The sequence below is a fragment of the Molossus molossus genome, unplaced genomic scaffold (genome assembly GCF_014108415.1).
Source record: "Molossus molossus isolate mMolMol1 unplaced genomic scaffold, mMolMol1.p scaffold_m16_p_20, whole genome shotgun sequence".
In the NCBI taxonomy this organism is placed as follows: domain Eukaryota; kingdom Metazoa; phylum Chordata; class Mammalia; order Chiroptera; family Molossidae; genus Molossus; species Molossus molossus.
Genome location: NW_023425356.1, coordinates 44,916,987 through 44,934,800, shown reverse-complemented (window position 1 = coordinate 44,934,800; position 17,814 = coordinate 44,916,987). Strand labels below are relative to the sequence as shown.

At 41.3% G+C, this 17,814-nt stretch overlaps 1 protein-coding gene across 3 annotated transcripts in view; it reads left to right on the top strand.

Moving 5' to 3' along the window:
- TDRD5 (tudor domain containing 5) overlaps positions 1-17,814 on the top strand; it is a 51,629-nt gene that overhangs the window by 19,751 nt on the left and 14,064 nt on the right. For all 3 annotated transcript variants that reach the window (XM_036273211.1, XM_036273209.1, XM_036273210.1), the window contains exons 6-12: positions 2,567-2,720; positions 6,060-6,232; positions 7,556-7,776; positions 9,064-9,276; positions 10,074-10,140; positions 16,409-16,609; positions 17,099-17,257. In XM_036273211.1, the coding sequence (XP_036129104.1) occupies positions 2,567-2,720; positions 6,060-6,232; positions 7,556-7,776; positions 9,064-9,276; positions 10,074-10,140; positions 16,409-16,609; positions 17,099-17,257 (1,188 nt within the window). The remainder of the gene's footprint in view (positions 1-2,566; positions 2,721-6,059; positions 6,233-7,555; positions 7,777-9,063; positions 9,277-10,073; positions 10,141-16,408; positions 16,610-17,098; positions 17,258-17,814) is intronic.

The following is a 17,814-nucleotide window of genomic DNA, read 5'->3' as shown; positions in this document are numbered from 1 at the left end:
ACGTGAAGGGACACATCGAGTGGCTGCCACCCGCACGACCAACCAGGGCCGGGGACAAACTGCAACCGAAGTACGTGCCCTTAGCGGGAACCGAACCCGGATCTCTCCGGACTGCAGGCCAACGCTCTAACCGCTGAGCCAAACTGGCCAGGGCAAAACAAATCTTTTGATGTTACAGGGAAGTTCTTTGCCTTTCTTAGTAAACAGACTTAGGCAAAAATTCAACTTTATGATTATAAATATATAGTAAGTATAGATTTAATTTAACTTTAAAAAAATATTTTTTTATTGACCTTTTTAGAGAGAGAGGAAGGAAGAGAGAGATAGAAACATTGATGTGAGAGAGAAACATCAATTGGCTGCCTCAGACACGCCCCCCACCGGAAGTCAAGCCTGCAACCCGGGCATGTGCCCTGACCAGGAATTGGACCGGGACCTCTCAGTCCATAGGACAGTGCTCAGTCCACTGAGTCACACCAGCCAGGCACTCTTATATTTAAAGAGGAGGAAACTGAGGCACAGAGAGGTTAAGTAACATACCCAAGGTGCTCTAGCTTGAAATCTCCAAACAGCGGGAAAGTCTGGGAGCCAAGCTGCCCCTGGACAAACCGACTCCGCCGCAACATGATCACAGTAGCTACCTGGACAGGTACTGAAGCATGCTACAGGCCCACCTGGACACTCTGGATCCCATAGGCCATGTCCGCCCTTCTCCCGTGGCACAGGGAACAGATCCCAGACCCCTGCGCCCACCTGAAGAGCTGGGTTCCCTTTACACCATACTGCCCAGGCCTGGACTATGCCAGAGCCTGGAGGGCAATGATGCCCGAAGCTTGGAGGTGTTTTCTTTGCCAGCCACCTGGTCCAAAGCCCTTGGGGCTGGGTATTTACGGTACTCCAAAGAAGTGGCTTTGGCCCTGGCCGGTTTGGCTCAGCGGTTAGAGCGTCGGCCTGTGGTCCGGAGAGACCCGGGTTCGGTTCCCGCTAAGGGCATGTTCTTCGGTTGCAGTTTGTCCCTGGCCCTGGTTGGTTGTGCGGTGGCAGCCACTCGATGTGTCCCTTTCACATTGATGTTTCTCTCTCTCTATCTCTTCCTCTCTCTCCCTCCCACTCTATCTGTACAAAAAATGGAAAAATGTCCTCGGGTGAGGATAAAAAAAAAAGAAGAAGTGGCTTTGGTATCCCCACTACCCCCGACGCATCTGGAGCCTGGTGGTTATAAAAATTGCTCCTCCTGGGAGCAGGGAGATCTACATGTACCCACCCACCAAAGGTCCCCCTGACCCCTGTGCCAAGGAGACTGTGCTGAAGGCGCTCTACCAGTTCAAGAAAGGAAGAAGGAAGTTGGACAGACCACTCTGGTTTGAGATCCTGGACACCAAGAGAAGGAGGGAGAACCCGGAGTCCAGGTGTTCTGCCTTCAAGCCCCTAGGGAGGAATGGAGTGATCTTCCCTTTGTGCCCAGGCCTGGGCCTCTGCTCCTGGTGCAACAGTGTGGAGAGGAGGACACTGCCCACCCTCCCTCTCTGCCACCCACCCTCTTGCAAGGATACCACCAGCCCAGGTCACAATCATAGCCTCAGCTGGAGAACTGGGAGCTTGATTGAGGTCACCACTGTGTCCTATTAGTCAAGGCCCTGCCATCACCACCTCCTGGGACTCAGACCCACAGTTCTTTTACCCTGGTGAGCCCTGCTCTTTCCTTGAATGAGTCGGGGACCACCAGGTCACCTCCCATCACCCCAGCTCGCCCCAGGCTCGCCGCCCCTCTCCTTAGCCTGCAGCACTCAACATGCAGAATCATTGCTGTGAGCAAACCTCTGCCTCCCTCCCACTCAGCCACTCCTCTTGCCTTTGCCTAGGAACACGTGTATCAGGAAGGCATCTTTCCCCCGATTGCCCAGTTTGTATAGTTAAAAGTTGGTTCTTATTTTAAATAATAAGTACAGGCAGTGTCTATATCATGGAGGAAAAAATATATATTTAGTATCCTATGTATATTCTCTTCTGTTTATATTTGTTATAATTTTTCTTATTTTCCAAGGCAAGAAAATCAAACAGTATACTGTAGGAAATACACTGATACCTGCTTGTTTATCCCAACTTCCAGGGTGAGAGAAACAGAATTTTAAGGAAATATTTTTTAAATACCTTATTGCACGTTGAAAGTAGTAGTGAATACTCTTTCTCTGCAAATAGAGAACTTTTAACAGATTATGATTTTTGTATTTTGTGCATCCCCCTTATTTACAAAAAGACATGCTTTATAATCAAACAATGTTAAAAAGGAGAGGTTAAAAGGTCTAATTTTCACTTCAATTTACCATGTGCTCTGAAAGCAACTCGAAGTAGGCCTGCAGGTGTCATAGTGAGGGATTTACAGGTCTCTTGGTTTGTATTATACTTAGATGGAAGCAGGCCTTTACTGTAGTACTGTGTTCGCTGATCTTATAAATTTAGCTTGGCTAAGTCCAGAGTAAAGCACTGTCACGATGCCTGTAGATGTTACACTCCTGTCATCTGATGTTGCTGTTTCACGTTATTGCTGTTTGGTTTTTTGTGACAGTTAATTTTTAAAGAGCAGCTTTCACCAAAAAAATTGGGCTTTTTAAATGTGATAGAACTCGTTGGCGCTCTTAGTGACATTCTCCATGTGGAGTTCAGGGAAGGAGAGCAAGACTTACTGGTGTTTGATGCTGATGTGAAGCCTCTGCCACGTGGTGAGTTGAATTACGATATGAAGCAAACCTGCTTTTTAGTTGTCCCTGTGAGGACAAGGGAAAGAGCATTGTTTGTGTAAGATTCTTTGTTATAACCAAACACATCACACATTAGCCTTGAAAATGTTTTGTATAGCCCAGCTGGTGTGGCCCAGTGGATTGAGCGTCATCCCATGAACTGAGAGGTCCTGGTTGGATTCTCAGTCAGGGCACGAGCCCGGGTTGCGGGCTTGTTCCCCAATAGGGGGCGTGCAGGAGGCAGCTGATAGATGTTTTTCTCACATCTATGTTTCTATCTCTCTCTCCCTAAAAAAAAAAATCAATAAAAACATTTACAAAACAAAATAAATGTAAGTCAGATTACAAATAAGTCAGATTCCCTCAAATATCCCATCAATGACTTAAAAAAAATGTTTTGTATGTCATGATTACCTCATTTCTGGTGATATTTGTTGTAATAGGCTAACCGGTATTATTAAAGATCATCTGAATTTTTTCTAATTTTCTTTCTTCATATTCCAGATTTTTTTTATAATTCTGAAGACACTAGTTTTCTGAAACAGTGATCTGATAGGGAAGCACTAGGTAGTTCTTAACTCTGGCTGTGTGTCAGAAGCTGTTCAGAAATATATGGAGATTCAGAATAAATGGGTGTGCATTGGGATACAGCACTTGTGATTTTTTTTAAATAAACTTTTTATTTTGGGATATTTTAGTTTTACAGAAAAGTTGCAAAGATAGTACAGAGTTCCCTTATGCCCTTCATCCAGTGTCTCCTAGTAGTAACATTTTACATTACCATGATACATTTTTTTTTATATATATATATATTTTTTTTTATCCTCATCCGAGGACATTTTTCCATTTTTTTTTTTTTGCACAGACAGAGTGGGAGGGAGGGAGAAAGAGGAAGAGAGAGAGAGGGAAACATCGACGTGAAAGGGACACATCGAGTGGCTGCCACCCTCACGACCAACCAGGGCTGGGGACAAACTGCAACCGAGGTACGTGCCCTTAGCGGGAACTGAACCTGGGTCTCTCCGGACCGCAGGCGGACGCTCTAACCGCTGAGCCAAACCGGCCAGGGCACCATGATACATTTATTAAAACTAAGAAATTAGCATTGGTTCATTATATTAACTAAACTCCAGATTTTATTCCTTTTTTAAAAGTATATATTTTATTGTTTTTCTTTTTAGAGAGAAGAAGGGAGAGAGATAGAAACTTCAATGTGGGAGAGAGACACGAATCAGCTGCCTCCTGTGCGCCCCCTACTGGGGACCAAGCCCATAACCCAGGCGTGTGCCCTGACTGGGCATTGAACCAGGACCTCTCAGTCCATGGGACGACACTCAATCCACTTAGCCACAGTGGCCGGGCCCAGATTTTATTCTGATTGTACCAGTTTTTCAAAAATTGTTTCTTTTGTGTTTCTCGATCCTCTTCAGGATACCTCATTGCAATTAGGGTACTTGATTTATTTTTGTTTTTAATGTGGCTTAATTTTTTTCTTTTGAATTTTTTTATTGACCTTATTATAGATTCACATACATTTATTAATAACTATTACAGACTGCTTCCATGTCCTCTTTCCTCAGTTCCCTCATTGGTAGTCTTGCCAACCAATAGTGCAGTAGCATACTTATATTTTTATAAGTTTCTGCAAGTGGTTATAAGGGACAGCTATTTTTTTCCAAAGTATAAACATATCTTTGTTGATTTTTCTGATTAAAATAACCCATGTTCATTCTAAAAAATTCAAACAGCACAGATGAGTAGAGAGTTTAAAGTGAACATTTCTCATCATTTTATACCCCCCCCAAATTCTGTTAAAATTTCCCCTAGCCCTGGCTGGTTTGGCTCAGCGGTTAGAGCGTCGGCCTGCGGTCCAGAGAGACCCGGGTTTGGTTCCCGCTAAGGGCGCGTTTGTCCCCGGCTCTGGTTGGTCGTGTGGGTGGCAGCCACTCGATGTGTCCCTTTCACGTCGATGTTTCTCTCTCTCTCTCTCTCTCTCTCTCTCTCTCTCTCTCTCTCTCTCCCCCCCTCTCTCCCTCTCTCTCCCTCCCACTCTATCTGAACAGAAAATGGAGGAATGTCCTTGGGTGAGGATAAAAAAAAAGAAAAAATTTCCCCTAAATGCTGTTAGAAGTTTTATATAGCCTTCCAGACTATTTTCAATGTATGTGTAAGCAGAGCTAGATTTTTAAAAGGTTACAAAAGTTATATTTGCTTGTTTAAACAATTCCAACAATGCAGAGGTGGTAACTAGTGTTAGTGGTTTTGGGGGGTCTTATGGACCTCTTCTGTATAACATGGTTACATGACATCCATAAACTTGTCTTACACAAAACAATATATATAAATATTGTATCCTTCGCTTTTGTTGTTAATCCTTACCCGAGGATATTTTTCCATTGATTTTTAGACAGAGTGAAAGGATGGGTGGGGGAGAAAGAGAAAGAGAAACATTGATGTGAGAGAGACACATCCACTGGTTACCTCCCTCACGACCCCAGCCAGGGCCCTTGACCAGGAATCAAACCCACGACCCTTCGGTCCACAGGCCAACACCCTAACCACTGAGCCAAACAAGCCAGGGCTAAGTCCTTACTTTTTATATTTCATACATTGTGGGTGTTTTCCCATATCAGCATATACAGGTTGATTTCATTCTTTTTAACTACATATAATTCTTTTCTGAGACTGTATTATAATTTGCTTAACTAATCTCCTATTGATGGATATGTAGATTGTATACATTTTTCATCATTATGAAAAAAATACAGTGGTAAATACTGTATCTACTTATGTACTTACTAGTTTATTCATTAGGAACCACTATGGTTTTAGATGTATCTGTGGTCTGTTTTAATGTGCCAAATTCTTAAAGAATCATCATACACATGTAAATTTGAACAAAATATGTGATTGATTTGGGAATCCCCTAAAAATAAAGTCATCGTATTATGTACTACTAAGTAGTCACATACATGATATATTAGGCAACAATGAATGTTCACTACTAAAGTTGAAGAAGAAATAAATTGAAATCATAATGTTGAAAAATAAAAAAACCTTTCAACAAAGTTTAAGAAGCCTTACCAGAATTACCCTGTCCCCCAACATGATTAAGATGTGTTCCCATCTAGAGCTTCCCTTATATGTCTCCACACTGAAAGGCTCTGCAGAGACAGGTGAGTATTTATCATTGTCAGCCCAGTGCCTGGCACATAGAATGTGCTTAGTTACAGTTATAAAAATATTTTAACATGTATACTTAGGCTACTCTATTGGTCATTTCAGATGGAGCTGTTTCATCAATCAGAAGTAAATATTTAGTTCAATCAGATAAGAAAACAGAAGCCAAAACTTATGTCTCCAGTCCTCCTAGAAATACATTGTCTACTGCTGCTGTTAAGGAGACCCCATGGGTTTGGTCTTTTAAAAATCATAAAGAGCCAGAACAGAAGATTTACAAGAAGCCTAATCTGGTGGTGAAGCCTTTACAGCTGGTGAGTAAGGGTTACAGACGGGCACTGAGATTCAGCTTTACGTGTACGGGGCAGGGTGGGGGGTAACTGGATAACTGTTTCCTTAAACCAAAATTCTGCTTTAGAAAAGTCTTATTTCTGGGTATTTAATTGATATCTTCAAAGAGACCAGAGCTTTGGTGTGAAGTCATCTTATACAGCATTTATTCTGGTTTTCTATCTTTTTTACAACTAACTTTCCCTCCAGTCTCATTTTAAAGTTTTCAGATGGCTTTGAAGATTTGACAGTTCTCTCAAGATGACATCACTGATTCTCTGTCCATGTTTTTCAAAATGTAGGCTTGAAAACCAGACCGCTTTGGAGGGAAGACTTGAGCCCATGTTAGCTGTATGCTGTTAGCTATATGCTTCAACAGCTGCGGCACATTACCCCGCTCAGCCAAAGGAGCTTTTTTTTTAAAATCCTCACCCAAGGATATTTTTCCATTTTTCTTCAGACAGAGTGAGAGGGAGGGGGAGAGATAGAGAGAGAAACATTGATGTGAGAGAGATACACATCGATTGGTTGCCTCCCACAAGGCCCTGAGGGACCAAACTGCAACCAAGGTACGTGCCCTTGGCCAGAATCAAACCCAAGACTCTTTGGTCCCCGGGCTGACGCTCTGACCGCTGAGCCAAACTGGCCAGGGCCATAGGGGGCTTTTACTTTTCCTCCTTCATTACGTCTCCTCACACATTTTACCTTTTTGTGTTATCTCTGCTACTTACTCTGTTTTTATTAGGAACTAATTGCTTTCTCTCCTTCCCTCTTCCTTGTATACCTGCTTTCTTCATGGAAGAAAAACGTTTTGTTAGGAGAGCCTGCTATATCTTCTAGAGGACAATAGGAAGGCCTAAAGGAAAATAATGTATTTTAGAATGAGTGTTTGAGAAACCCTATTTTTTATTACAAGACTAGTCTGACATTTAATCCATTCTTTCAAGTTATCTTTGTTGGTAAGGTTGGGTAGGATGAGGCTCCGTCTTAGTTCAGCCCGAATGTTTGAAGTACCATGTTTCCAGTTGAGCAGCACTCTTAACTCCACCTGTTATCATATGGCAGTGGTTTCATATTTTAACAGGTAAGGATTACCTAGGGACTTTTTAAAATGCATACTTGTGGGCCCCACTTCTAGGTTTTCTGAATTAGTAAGTGTGGGCTAAAGCTAAGAATCTTCATTTTTATAATTTCCTAGGTATTCTGATAAAGGTGACTCATGGAATATACTTTGAGAAATGTCATGGAGTTTGAAATGTCACCCAAAGATTTATGGTGGCTTCTTTGATTTCTTTTTTGACTTGTAGCAGTTAGAAATTGACAAATCACAGCTCAACCTGGCAATGGCAAATCATGATATCCCACCAGATGCTGTCTGGGACAAGAAATTATGCCGGCTGCCACCGTTGGATACCAGTACCCTCGTGGGAGTTTTTGTGGAGTATATCATCTCTCCTAGTCAATTCTACATCCAGATCTATAGCAGGGATTCATCAGAGTTACTTGAAGACATGATGATTGAAATGCGGTAGGAGTCTGTTGTTTTCACTGTGTTTTTATACATCTCATTCTAAATCAGCAGTCCTCACACATTTTGGCCTCAGGACTCTTAAAAATTAAGGACCCAAGAGAGCTTTTGTTTATTGATATTTAGCATAGAGAAATTAAAACTGCAAAATTTTAAAAATATCTTTTGGTTTTTTTGTTTTGTTTTTTGTTTTTATGGTGCATGCCCTTAGTGGGAACTGAACCCGGGACTCTCTGGTCCACAAGCCTATGCTCCAACCACTGAGCAAAACTGGCCAGGGCTAAAAATATCTTTTGTTTAAAAATAATGGTAAATTCATTTGTGTGAATATAAATAACATTTTTATGAAAATAATGATTTTTTGGTAAATTATCTTTTGGGGCTTTTACTTTTCCTCCTTCATTACGTCTCCTCACACAAGAGTGGCATTATTTTACATTTTGCAGGTCTCTAATATCTCGCTTAATAGAAGGACGTTGGATTTTTAAAATATCTGCTTCTGTCTTTACTAATCTTGAAAAGGGATACAGGGTCTAAAGACAGATGGGAGTCATCAATTTATCAATAGTAGTATAAGATATGAAAATGGATGTAACACGTTATACAGCAAGGATAATAAGTAGTTGATATCTGGGTGTTTGCTATATTTGAACTCTGTGCTAAACATTCACATATTGTAAGTAAAGCTCATCACCATCCCTGTTTTCAACAAGTCAGCTGAAGCACAGAAAGATCAATCACACAGCTAGTAAATGATGGAGTCAGGATGTGGACTGAGATTACTGGTTTCAAAGCCTGAGCTCTTCAGATGTTACACTCCCTAGAGATAAGCCCCCAGAGAACCCAAACTTTTAAGGCGATTAAGAGCCAATAAAGGAATAACTATGGACAAGGAAGTAGTAGGAGAAAAGAGTGTCTTGGCTAAGTTGGACAGGATCAGATTCTGCAGAGAGAATAAGTATACTGAGAGCTGAGGAGAAAGGCTCTTGGACTTGGGAATTAACATGCCATTTTAGGAAGTTTGGGGAATGAAGTTCGATTGCATTCTTCAGCAGAGAATGTGAGATAAAATGAGTGTATACATTTTCTATGTAAAGATGTTTGTTGATGAAGAGAAGGGATTTAGATAAGAAAAAGGAAAATTAAACTAATCGGTATTAATAAATCAGAAAAAGGGAGGGTTTTTTTCTTTGCTTTTTGCCCAGACTTTCTTGCTCTTGATACACTAATATAATTGATCGTTAATTGTTCTTCCCCTGTGGGTTTCCGTATTACGGAATTCAACAGGCGCTGTTATTCTAACCAACTGGTTTCTGATCGATACGCCATGCCTGAATATTTTATCCAGCCGGGACATCTCTGTTGTGTAAGGATTTCTGAGGATAAGTGGTGGTATCGAGTAATTATCCATCGAGTCCTCGGGAAACAGGAAGTTGAAGTGTTCTACCCAGACTTTGGGAATATTGGAACTGTTCAGAAGTCCTCCCTGCGATTCCTCAAGTGAGTTAGATTTAATAAGGGTGATTATGTTTGAGTCATAGTGACGAAGCTCTGCGGGTTAGGATTGCTCTTTGTTCTCTCTTGCCTTCTCCCTCTGTCCTTCCCTGCTTACCATCCCTCTTTCTCCTGAGTGCAGATTTGGCTGATGGCCATTTACTTTTACAGTTGGATTATAATCTCTTGTGTCTTCTTTCACATGACTGTGACACTGAGTAAGACTAAATTTCAACCTCTTATTAAGAGTCTTTGGGTTATTCTAAGAATGGCATTTACATAGCATGAAGCTTACACTATTCCTACCTATATTTTAATTGCATGGTTTTTAAAACTATATTTTATAATTTTATTTCTTAGATTGCTTTAAAGTGTAAGACATTTAAAAATGCTGAAATGGAGTGAATAGCTAAAATCGAGAAATTGATAAGAAAGTTTATAACATGCCGCTTTAAAACATGATTAAAGCCCTGGCCTGTTTTGCTCAGTGGTTAGAGCATTGGCCTGCGGTCCAGAGAGACCCAGGTTCGGTTCCTGCTAGGGGCACGTACCTCAGTTGTACTTTGTCCCCGGCCCTGGTTGGGTCATGTGGGTGGCAACCACTCGATGTGTCCCTTTCACATGGATGTTTCTCTCCCTCTCTCTCTCTCTCTCTCTCTCTCTCTCTCTCTCTCTCTCTCTCCCCCCCTTCTCCCTCTCTCCTCCTCACACTCTATCTGAAAAAAATTGGAAAAATGTCCTTGGGTAAGGATAAAAAAATATATATATGATTAAATATTCATATATTTGATTATCTATTGCAGGTGCTGCTACACAAAGCTTCCAGCTCAGGCCATCCCTTGTTCTTTGGCTTGGGTGAGACCAGTGGAGGTATGTTTGCTTGTTTTCCCCTTAATCAGAAAATGTAATGCCAAGAACAGTTTTAGGTTCTCAGGATACAAAGTAAAACATGGAATGAGCCGTCAAAGAAATCAGAAGACATACATGTAGGTAAAAATAATTGTACTGTGTCATATTTGCTATAGAGGTTTTTGCTGTATATGGTAGAGGTGTACATGGAAGGGTGTACATCTCTGTTCAGGGTAATCAGGGAAGGCCCCATAATACAGGTGGCATTCAAGTGGAACTATGAAGGAAGATTAAGACTATAACTGGACAAAAAAGAGAAGACATTTCAGGCAAAATTAGAGTAGCGTAAAATATCTCAAATTTGAGAAGACTGAAGTGGCTCTGTTTGGCTATATAATACAGGATGAGCTGGAGTTGGTGCATGACAAATGATGTCAGAGAAATAGACAGGAACCTAAGGTGGAGATCTGTATTCATGTTCAGGAATCTGGATGTTGTCCTTTACTTTTGTTTTTATTTATTTTTTGTAATCCTTACCTAAAGATATTTTTCCATTGATTTTTTTAGATGGAGTGGAAGGGAGGGAGTAAGGGGGGGAGAGAGCGAGAGGGAGAGACATCCATGTGAGAGAGACACATCGATTGGTTGCCTCCCAAAGGACCCAGACCGGGGCCAGGGATTAAGTCTGTAACCCAGGTACATGCCCTTGATGGGAATCGAACCTGTGACCCTTTGGTGTGCAGGCCAACACTCTTAACCACTGAGCCAAGCCAGTCAGGGCTGATTGTTATCCTTTAGATGCTGGGGAGCAACTAAAGGGTATACATAGGGAACTGTGTTTTTTAAAGAATTCGCTAGTCATATCTTTGTGGGAGATGATTGTAGTGGGATGAAGTAGGAGGTGTTTTCATCCATGTAGTTAATATTTGTTTACATAGTTACAATTATGTACCTAACTCTGTTTTTCCCTCAGAACTCTTCATTATGCATGCCATACATATTATACCATATTTGTCTAAATAACTTATCAGTTGCTTACATACACATGGATTTGTTTATCCTTAAACATTCCTTTTAATCCTAAAAAACACAGGAAAGAGGAAAGAAAAAGAAAAAACATTACCTATAATTCTACCTCTCAAACATTAAATTTAGAAATTTGATATATGTTTCTTTCAGTTTAGCTTATTGGTTGTTGGGGGTGAGGATTTTTGTTGACTTTTGAGAGTTACATAAAATAGTAATTACATAAAAAATGTAATCCCATTATTACATAGTTCATGTTTTCACTCAGCAGTATAGTATAAACATGTTTATGTTATAGTTTTCCATTTTATTTTATTAAAATTCTTTTTTCTTTATTGATTTTAGAGAAGAAGGGAGAGAGAGATGAAAACATCGATGAGAGAGAACATCAGTTGGCCACCTCCTGCATGCCCCTCACTGGGGATTGGGCCCACAACCTGGGCATGTGCCCTAACCAGGAATCGCACCAGCAGACTCTTGGTGCATGGGTTGACGCTCAACCACTGAGCCACACCGGCCGGACAGTTTTCCATTTTAATAGATTCACAGTAATATATTAGGTAAATGTGCATTATAACCTGTTTATTCCTTTTTTGTTAGACATTCAGTATCCTTCTGATTTTTTAGTATTATAAATATTGTATGCAGAGTATGGTTTTTGTGAAAGTCAGTATTCAGGATTGTTTTCTAGGGTGCATTTTAGCCCTGGCTAGATTTCTTTTTTTACTAGTTACATCAGGAAGCTCAGGGCTAAATTTGTAACCCACTTGTAGCCAATGTTCATTACTCTCACCTGAGCCAGATTGCTACCATTAATTGGTTCTTTTTGTTTTGTTTTCTTATTTCCTTCCTAAACTGCTTCTGGCCTTAGGGCTTTGCCCCTTCTGATCAATGGAATAGTTTTATGCAAAGAATTCCAAGGTTGACTCCTTCTTGTCATTCAGTTTTAAGCCCAAATGTTATTTCTCCAAAAAGGACTTCCTTGACCAGCCAATTTAAAGTGTATCCTTCCACTTCCATCATTTGTCACTTTATTTTATCTTCATAACACTATCTGGTATTATCTTAATTACTTGTTCACATACAAAAGTGTTAGCTTCTGAGATCAGGGACATTATCTTCTTCACTAGATCACTAGTACATAAGTCAGTGCTTGGTACATGGTAGGTGCTCAGTAAATGTTTTTATTTTGTGTGTGTGTGTGTTTTTACCGATTTTTTTTAGAGAGAGAGGTAGGGAGAGAGAGAAACATAGATTGAAAGAGAAACATCCATTGGCTGCCTCCTGCACGCCCCCTACTGGAGATCAAGCCTACAACCTGGGCATGTGCCCTGACCAGGAATCAAAGGAGACATCTCAGTCCATGGGATGATGCTCATTCCACTGAGCCACAATGGCCAGGCACTCAGTAAATGTTTTCAGTTAAATGAATGCATCTTACTTTATTTCTTTTTTATGGTTTTGAAAAAAGTTAATGCAATTGATAATGGCAGAGTAGCAATAGAGGAGTAGCATGGTGACTTACCTCTTGTAGACAAAATCCAAAGGAGGCAGAAAAGCAGAAGTCTGCCCTTGGAAGTCAAACTGTGGTAGGTAAGATGAGGAATCTTTTAGTTTCTTTCCTGAGGTCACTCCCCAGTCGAAAGCCTTGTTGGTTTGAAGAGTTAGAGGACATTGCTTGGGACTGGCAGAACAGCCAGAAGTTAGGGGGAAATACATGCAGGGAGGGAGCCACAGACGGGGAATTCCAGAATTAGGATACACAGTCTGCCCAGAGCGGTAGGTGATGACTAAACTTGGCAAGCACTGGGCGGAACCCAGGCCCTAGTGAAAACTCACTAGCTTACCTAGACTTTCTTCTTCTCACCTTGCCTGCCTTATTTTGACAAGATTTTAAAAATTATTTTCCTCATTAACACTATCTTATTTTAGTGATCAGTGTAGGAAAGGCAACATATATGTGTGTAATAATGCAAGGACATTAGAACACTTTAACTTCTTTAATCTTATTTTCTGATCTATTTTTGTTGTGTAATTAATGTTACACTTTTTAACCCCTCAAGAAAGTGACTTCATAAAATTATGACATCCATATAGATTTAGTTAGACATTTCTAAGTTTCTTAGCTCTTTTTTTTTTTTTTCTTTAATTGATTTTTAGAGAGGAATGGAGAGGGAGAGAGGGATAGAAACACCCATGAGAGAGAACATCGATTTGCTGCCTCCTGTATGCCCCCCACTGGGGATTGGGCCCACAACCCAGGCATGTGCCCTGACTGGGAATCAAACCAGGACCTCTCAGTCCATGGGACAGCGCTCAATCAACTAAGCCACACCGGCCGGGCTCAAATTAATGTTTTTTTGGTTTGTTTTACTTTTAAGTAGAGTAAATTTAGTTGTTTTATAATTCATCTAAAAATTCAAATATCTGCCCTGGCCGGTTTGGCTCAGCGGTTAGAGCGTCCGCCTGCGGTCCGGAGAGACCCGGGTTTGGTTCCCGCTAAGGGCATGTGCCTCGGTTGCAGTTTGTCCCCGGCCCTGGTTGGTCGTGCGGGTGGCGGCCACTCGATGTGTCCCTTTCACATCGATGTTTCCCTCTCTCTCTCTTCCTCTCTCTCCCTCCCACTCTGTCTGTACAAAAAATGCAAAAATGTCCTCGGATGAGGATAAAAAAAAAAAAAAATTCAAATATCTAAAGTTTTTGAGGATTGTTGTTTCTTCTTTTTTTTTTTTTTATCCTCACCCGAGGACATTTTTTTTCCATTTTTTGCACAGATAGAGTGGGAGGGAGAGAGAGGAAGAGAGAGAGAGAAACATCGACATGAAAGGGACACATTGAGTGGCTGCCACCCGCACGACCAACCAGGGCCGGGGACAAACTGCAACTGAGGTACATGCCCTTAGCGGGAACCGAACCTGGGTCTCTCTGGACCGCAGGCCGATGCTCTAACCGCTGAGCCAAACCGGCCAGGGCTGTTGTTTCTTCTTGTTCTTGTGATTTGTTGTTTCTTTGTATGTTTGTTTGTTTTTTTATCCTCACCCGAGGACATTTTTCCTTTTTTTTTTTTCAGGTTGAGTGGGAGGGAGAGAGAGGAACAGAGAGAGAGAGAGAGAGAAACATTGACGTGAAAGGGACACATCGAGTGGCTGCCACCCGCACGACCAACCAGGGCCGGGGACTAACCACAACTGAGGCACATGCCCCTAGCGGGAACCAAACCCAGGTCTCCCTGGACCGCAGGCCGACGCTCCAACTGCTGAGCCAGACCAGCCAGGGCTCTTTGTATGTTTTTTATCTTTGCCTATGTACTGCTCATTGTCTTTGAAAAATTAATTCAGAATGGTTGAATAATACAGGCTGATATTGCCTACCTCCGGAGAGATTTATTCACTCTGCCAGGCACCTAGGAATAGTACCAGTAGGGAACCTTGTTAATTGAGGATTTGTGTACCCCCCAGGTGATGTGAAAATCGAGCTGTAGATCCATGTGAAGACGATTAGTTTCTTTTTCCTCTTATCCTGAATGTGTACCCCTACAGGGGCTCAGCTGAATGAAGGAGAGTTCTCTCCACTCCCCACCATGGGTTTTTGGTTTCTGTTCCCTTTGACCTGTGAGAGCATCAGAACCAAAATTGAGATTTGCCTGGATTAGCAGATACCCTTAAGGCAAAACTAGTTCCCACTTTCTCTTTAATTTTGGTTTAATAATTTGTTCCTCTGTTATCATTTTTTGAACTTTTTGGACACATTTAAAAAATATTTTATCTAGAATTTTTAGTTATTTCTGTAAGAGGACAGATCCAGTAATCTTACTGTGACAGGCACCTCTCACAGACACCAGAGAGGTGTTTATTGGACAGCCCCCTGAGTCAGAGGGAGTGGACTGTCCCCAACCTCAATCCTCATCTTCTCATATAAATGAATTTATAGGAGAGACCTTGATTGCATTACGAAGTATATTTATTAAAACACTAAAGCAAGTGAATTTATTAAAAAATGAAAGCATGCACATTTGTTAAGCAAAGCAAAAAACCTATACATCTGCTTTGTGAAGCATAGCCAGGCTCTCAGCTAATCTGAAGAGCCAGTGAGGTGAGGGGTTTCTGCCTTATATATCTTCTGTCTATAAGTTTTTTAAAAATTCCTCTGCTAAATATCCTGGCACAGATGAACTCTATAGGTCTCCCCTTCGCTTTGTTATGGCTTTGCCACGGCTTTGCCACAATTTATGGGAAGTACCTGGCTTTTGTTGTTTATACTCCTCTTTTCTCCTCCTCCCTGCTGTTCTCACAACTTCAGGATGATTTGTGCTAAGTGGTCTCTGATTCCTCCTCCTCCTCCTCCTCCTCCTCCTCCTCCTCCTCTTCCTCCTCCTCCTCCTCCTCCTCCCCCCCCCCCCTTCTCCCCCTCCCTTTTCCCCTCCTCTCCTGCATTCTTCTGTGAGGAGAGGTTTTAATCCTTTGTTCTCAAGATAGATAGGCCCTGCAAAGCTTTTTGGCTTTAACCTTCCTGCTTCAGTTTCCCTATTCCACATGTCCCAGAATTTTCCTAGCATTTCATTGTCCTACAGCATTTCTTTTCCTTTTTTATTTTTTTAAATCCTTACCCAAGGATATTTTTCCATTTATCTTCAGATAAGGGGGGGGGGGGGTGAAACATCACTGTGAAGGAAACACATAGACTGGCTGACTCCGCACTACGGACCAGGGAGCAAACCACAACCGGGGTACATGCCCTTGACCAGAATTGAACCTGCAACTCTTTGGTCCACGAGCCGATGCTCGAGCCGATGCTCTAACCGCTGAGCCAAACTGGCCAGGGCTTTTTTTTATCTTTTTAAACTTATCTTTACTGTTGAATGTATTACAGATGTCTCCTCTTTTTTCTCCTCATTGACCCCTTCCTCCCTGCTCCCGCCCCCCTCCTGCCTTACCCACACTATTGTCTGTGTCCATTGGTTATGCATATAAGTTCTTTGATTTATCTCTTCCCACCCCCTCCCCCTTTTGAATTATGTCTGAAAATGAAAGTTTTTCACCAAATAAAATTTTTTTTCTACAATCACGTTTTTTATTATTTTTCCTTTATTCTGACATTTCTCATCCACAAATCATAAATATCCTCCAATGTGTTGTTCAAGTACTTTTGTAGTTTTATTTTTCCACTAAAATCTTTAGTTCATCAGGAATTCATTTTTGCCTATGGTTACTGTAATTCATGTTTGAATTTATCATGTGAATCTCCTATCTTGATTATCTTTCAGGAATACTGGACATCCAGAGCTATTTTGCAGTTCCAGAAGTTGTGTGGTTTGAAGCCATTAGTGGGGGTAGTGGATGAATACATAGATGGAATCCTTAACCTTTTTCTGTGTGACACATCCTCAAATGAAGACGTCTATTTCCATCATGTCTTGAGAACAGAGGGCCATGCTATTGTATGCCGAGAAAATGTCCCTTCTAAGGTGGAGCAGTATTTTATAATATGTTTTATTTAATCTCAACACTTCAGGATAAAGAGAATTGAACACAGAAGGTTATTTGATATATTCTTTAGTCTTAGAGATACGTGGCAGGTTCCTGCCTTCTTAATGCGGAACAGTCTCTCTGTTTTCAGATGACCACAAAACTGCATTTGCTTACTGCCTTTTAGACTGCAAATACTTATATTTTAAGTAATTGGTTAGGAATGTACCCTGAAGTATAATTCTCTCAGGTGTTCTTGGAGAAGAACAGCACTCTCTTCTTTTGCAGTTATTGATAACAATGTCTGCATCACCATTTATATTGATGTTGATAATTTTTATGACTAGGAAAAACTTTCAACATAGAAATTGTTTTAACCATTAAATTTTAGAAGAGAATACATTTCCACAACATTTGAAAATTATGAAGTGCAAACTTTTCCTCTTTTCTCTGAGTAACTAAACCTTTTCTTCTTTATTTAATCCTAGGGTTTTAGTGAACTCAACCCCTTAGCTTTATACACTAAATCCAGCACGGGACCAGAGGACGCTGTCTTGACAGAACTGGGTTGTCCTTCCCAGCGCCACTATTTTAATGAAGACCAAGAGATAAGTCCACAGTCAAAAGAAAGTGATTTATATACCCCGGTAATAGGTTTTTGCAAATATGATTATAATTCTTTTTATTGTCAACATTAATTAGAACTTACTATATGCTAAATATCATAAATAGAACTTGAAGGACGATATATTATTTAATCTTCATAAAATCCCTGTGACATAATTACTGTAACAATCTTTATTTTATAGATGAGGCTTTCCAAACCTAGGAAACGGTCTTCACAGTCACCTATGTCTCTCACTAATTGCTGGTTTAACCCTGCGCCTCAGTCGTGTTTCCTCCTGTAGGAATTCTCACACACTCACTTCCAGTCTGCCCTGGGGGATTGGGCTCCACCTGCCCCCGAATTCTCACACACTCACTTCCAGTCTGTCCTGGGGGATTAGCCTCCACCTGCCCCCGAATTCTCACACACTCACTTCCAGTCTGCCCTGGGGGATTGGGCTCCACCTGCCCCCGAATTCTCACACACTCACTTCCAGTCTGTCCTGGGGGATTAGCCTCCACCTGCCCCCGAATTCTCACACACTCACTTCCAGTCTGCCCTGGGGGGATTGGCCTCCACCTGCCCCCAAATTCTCAC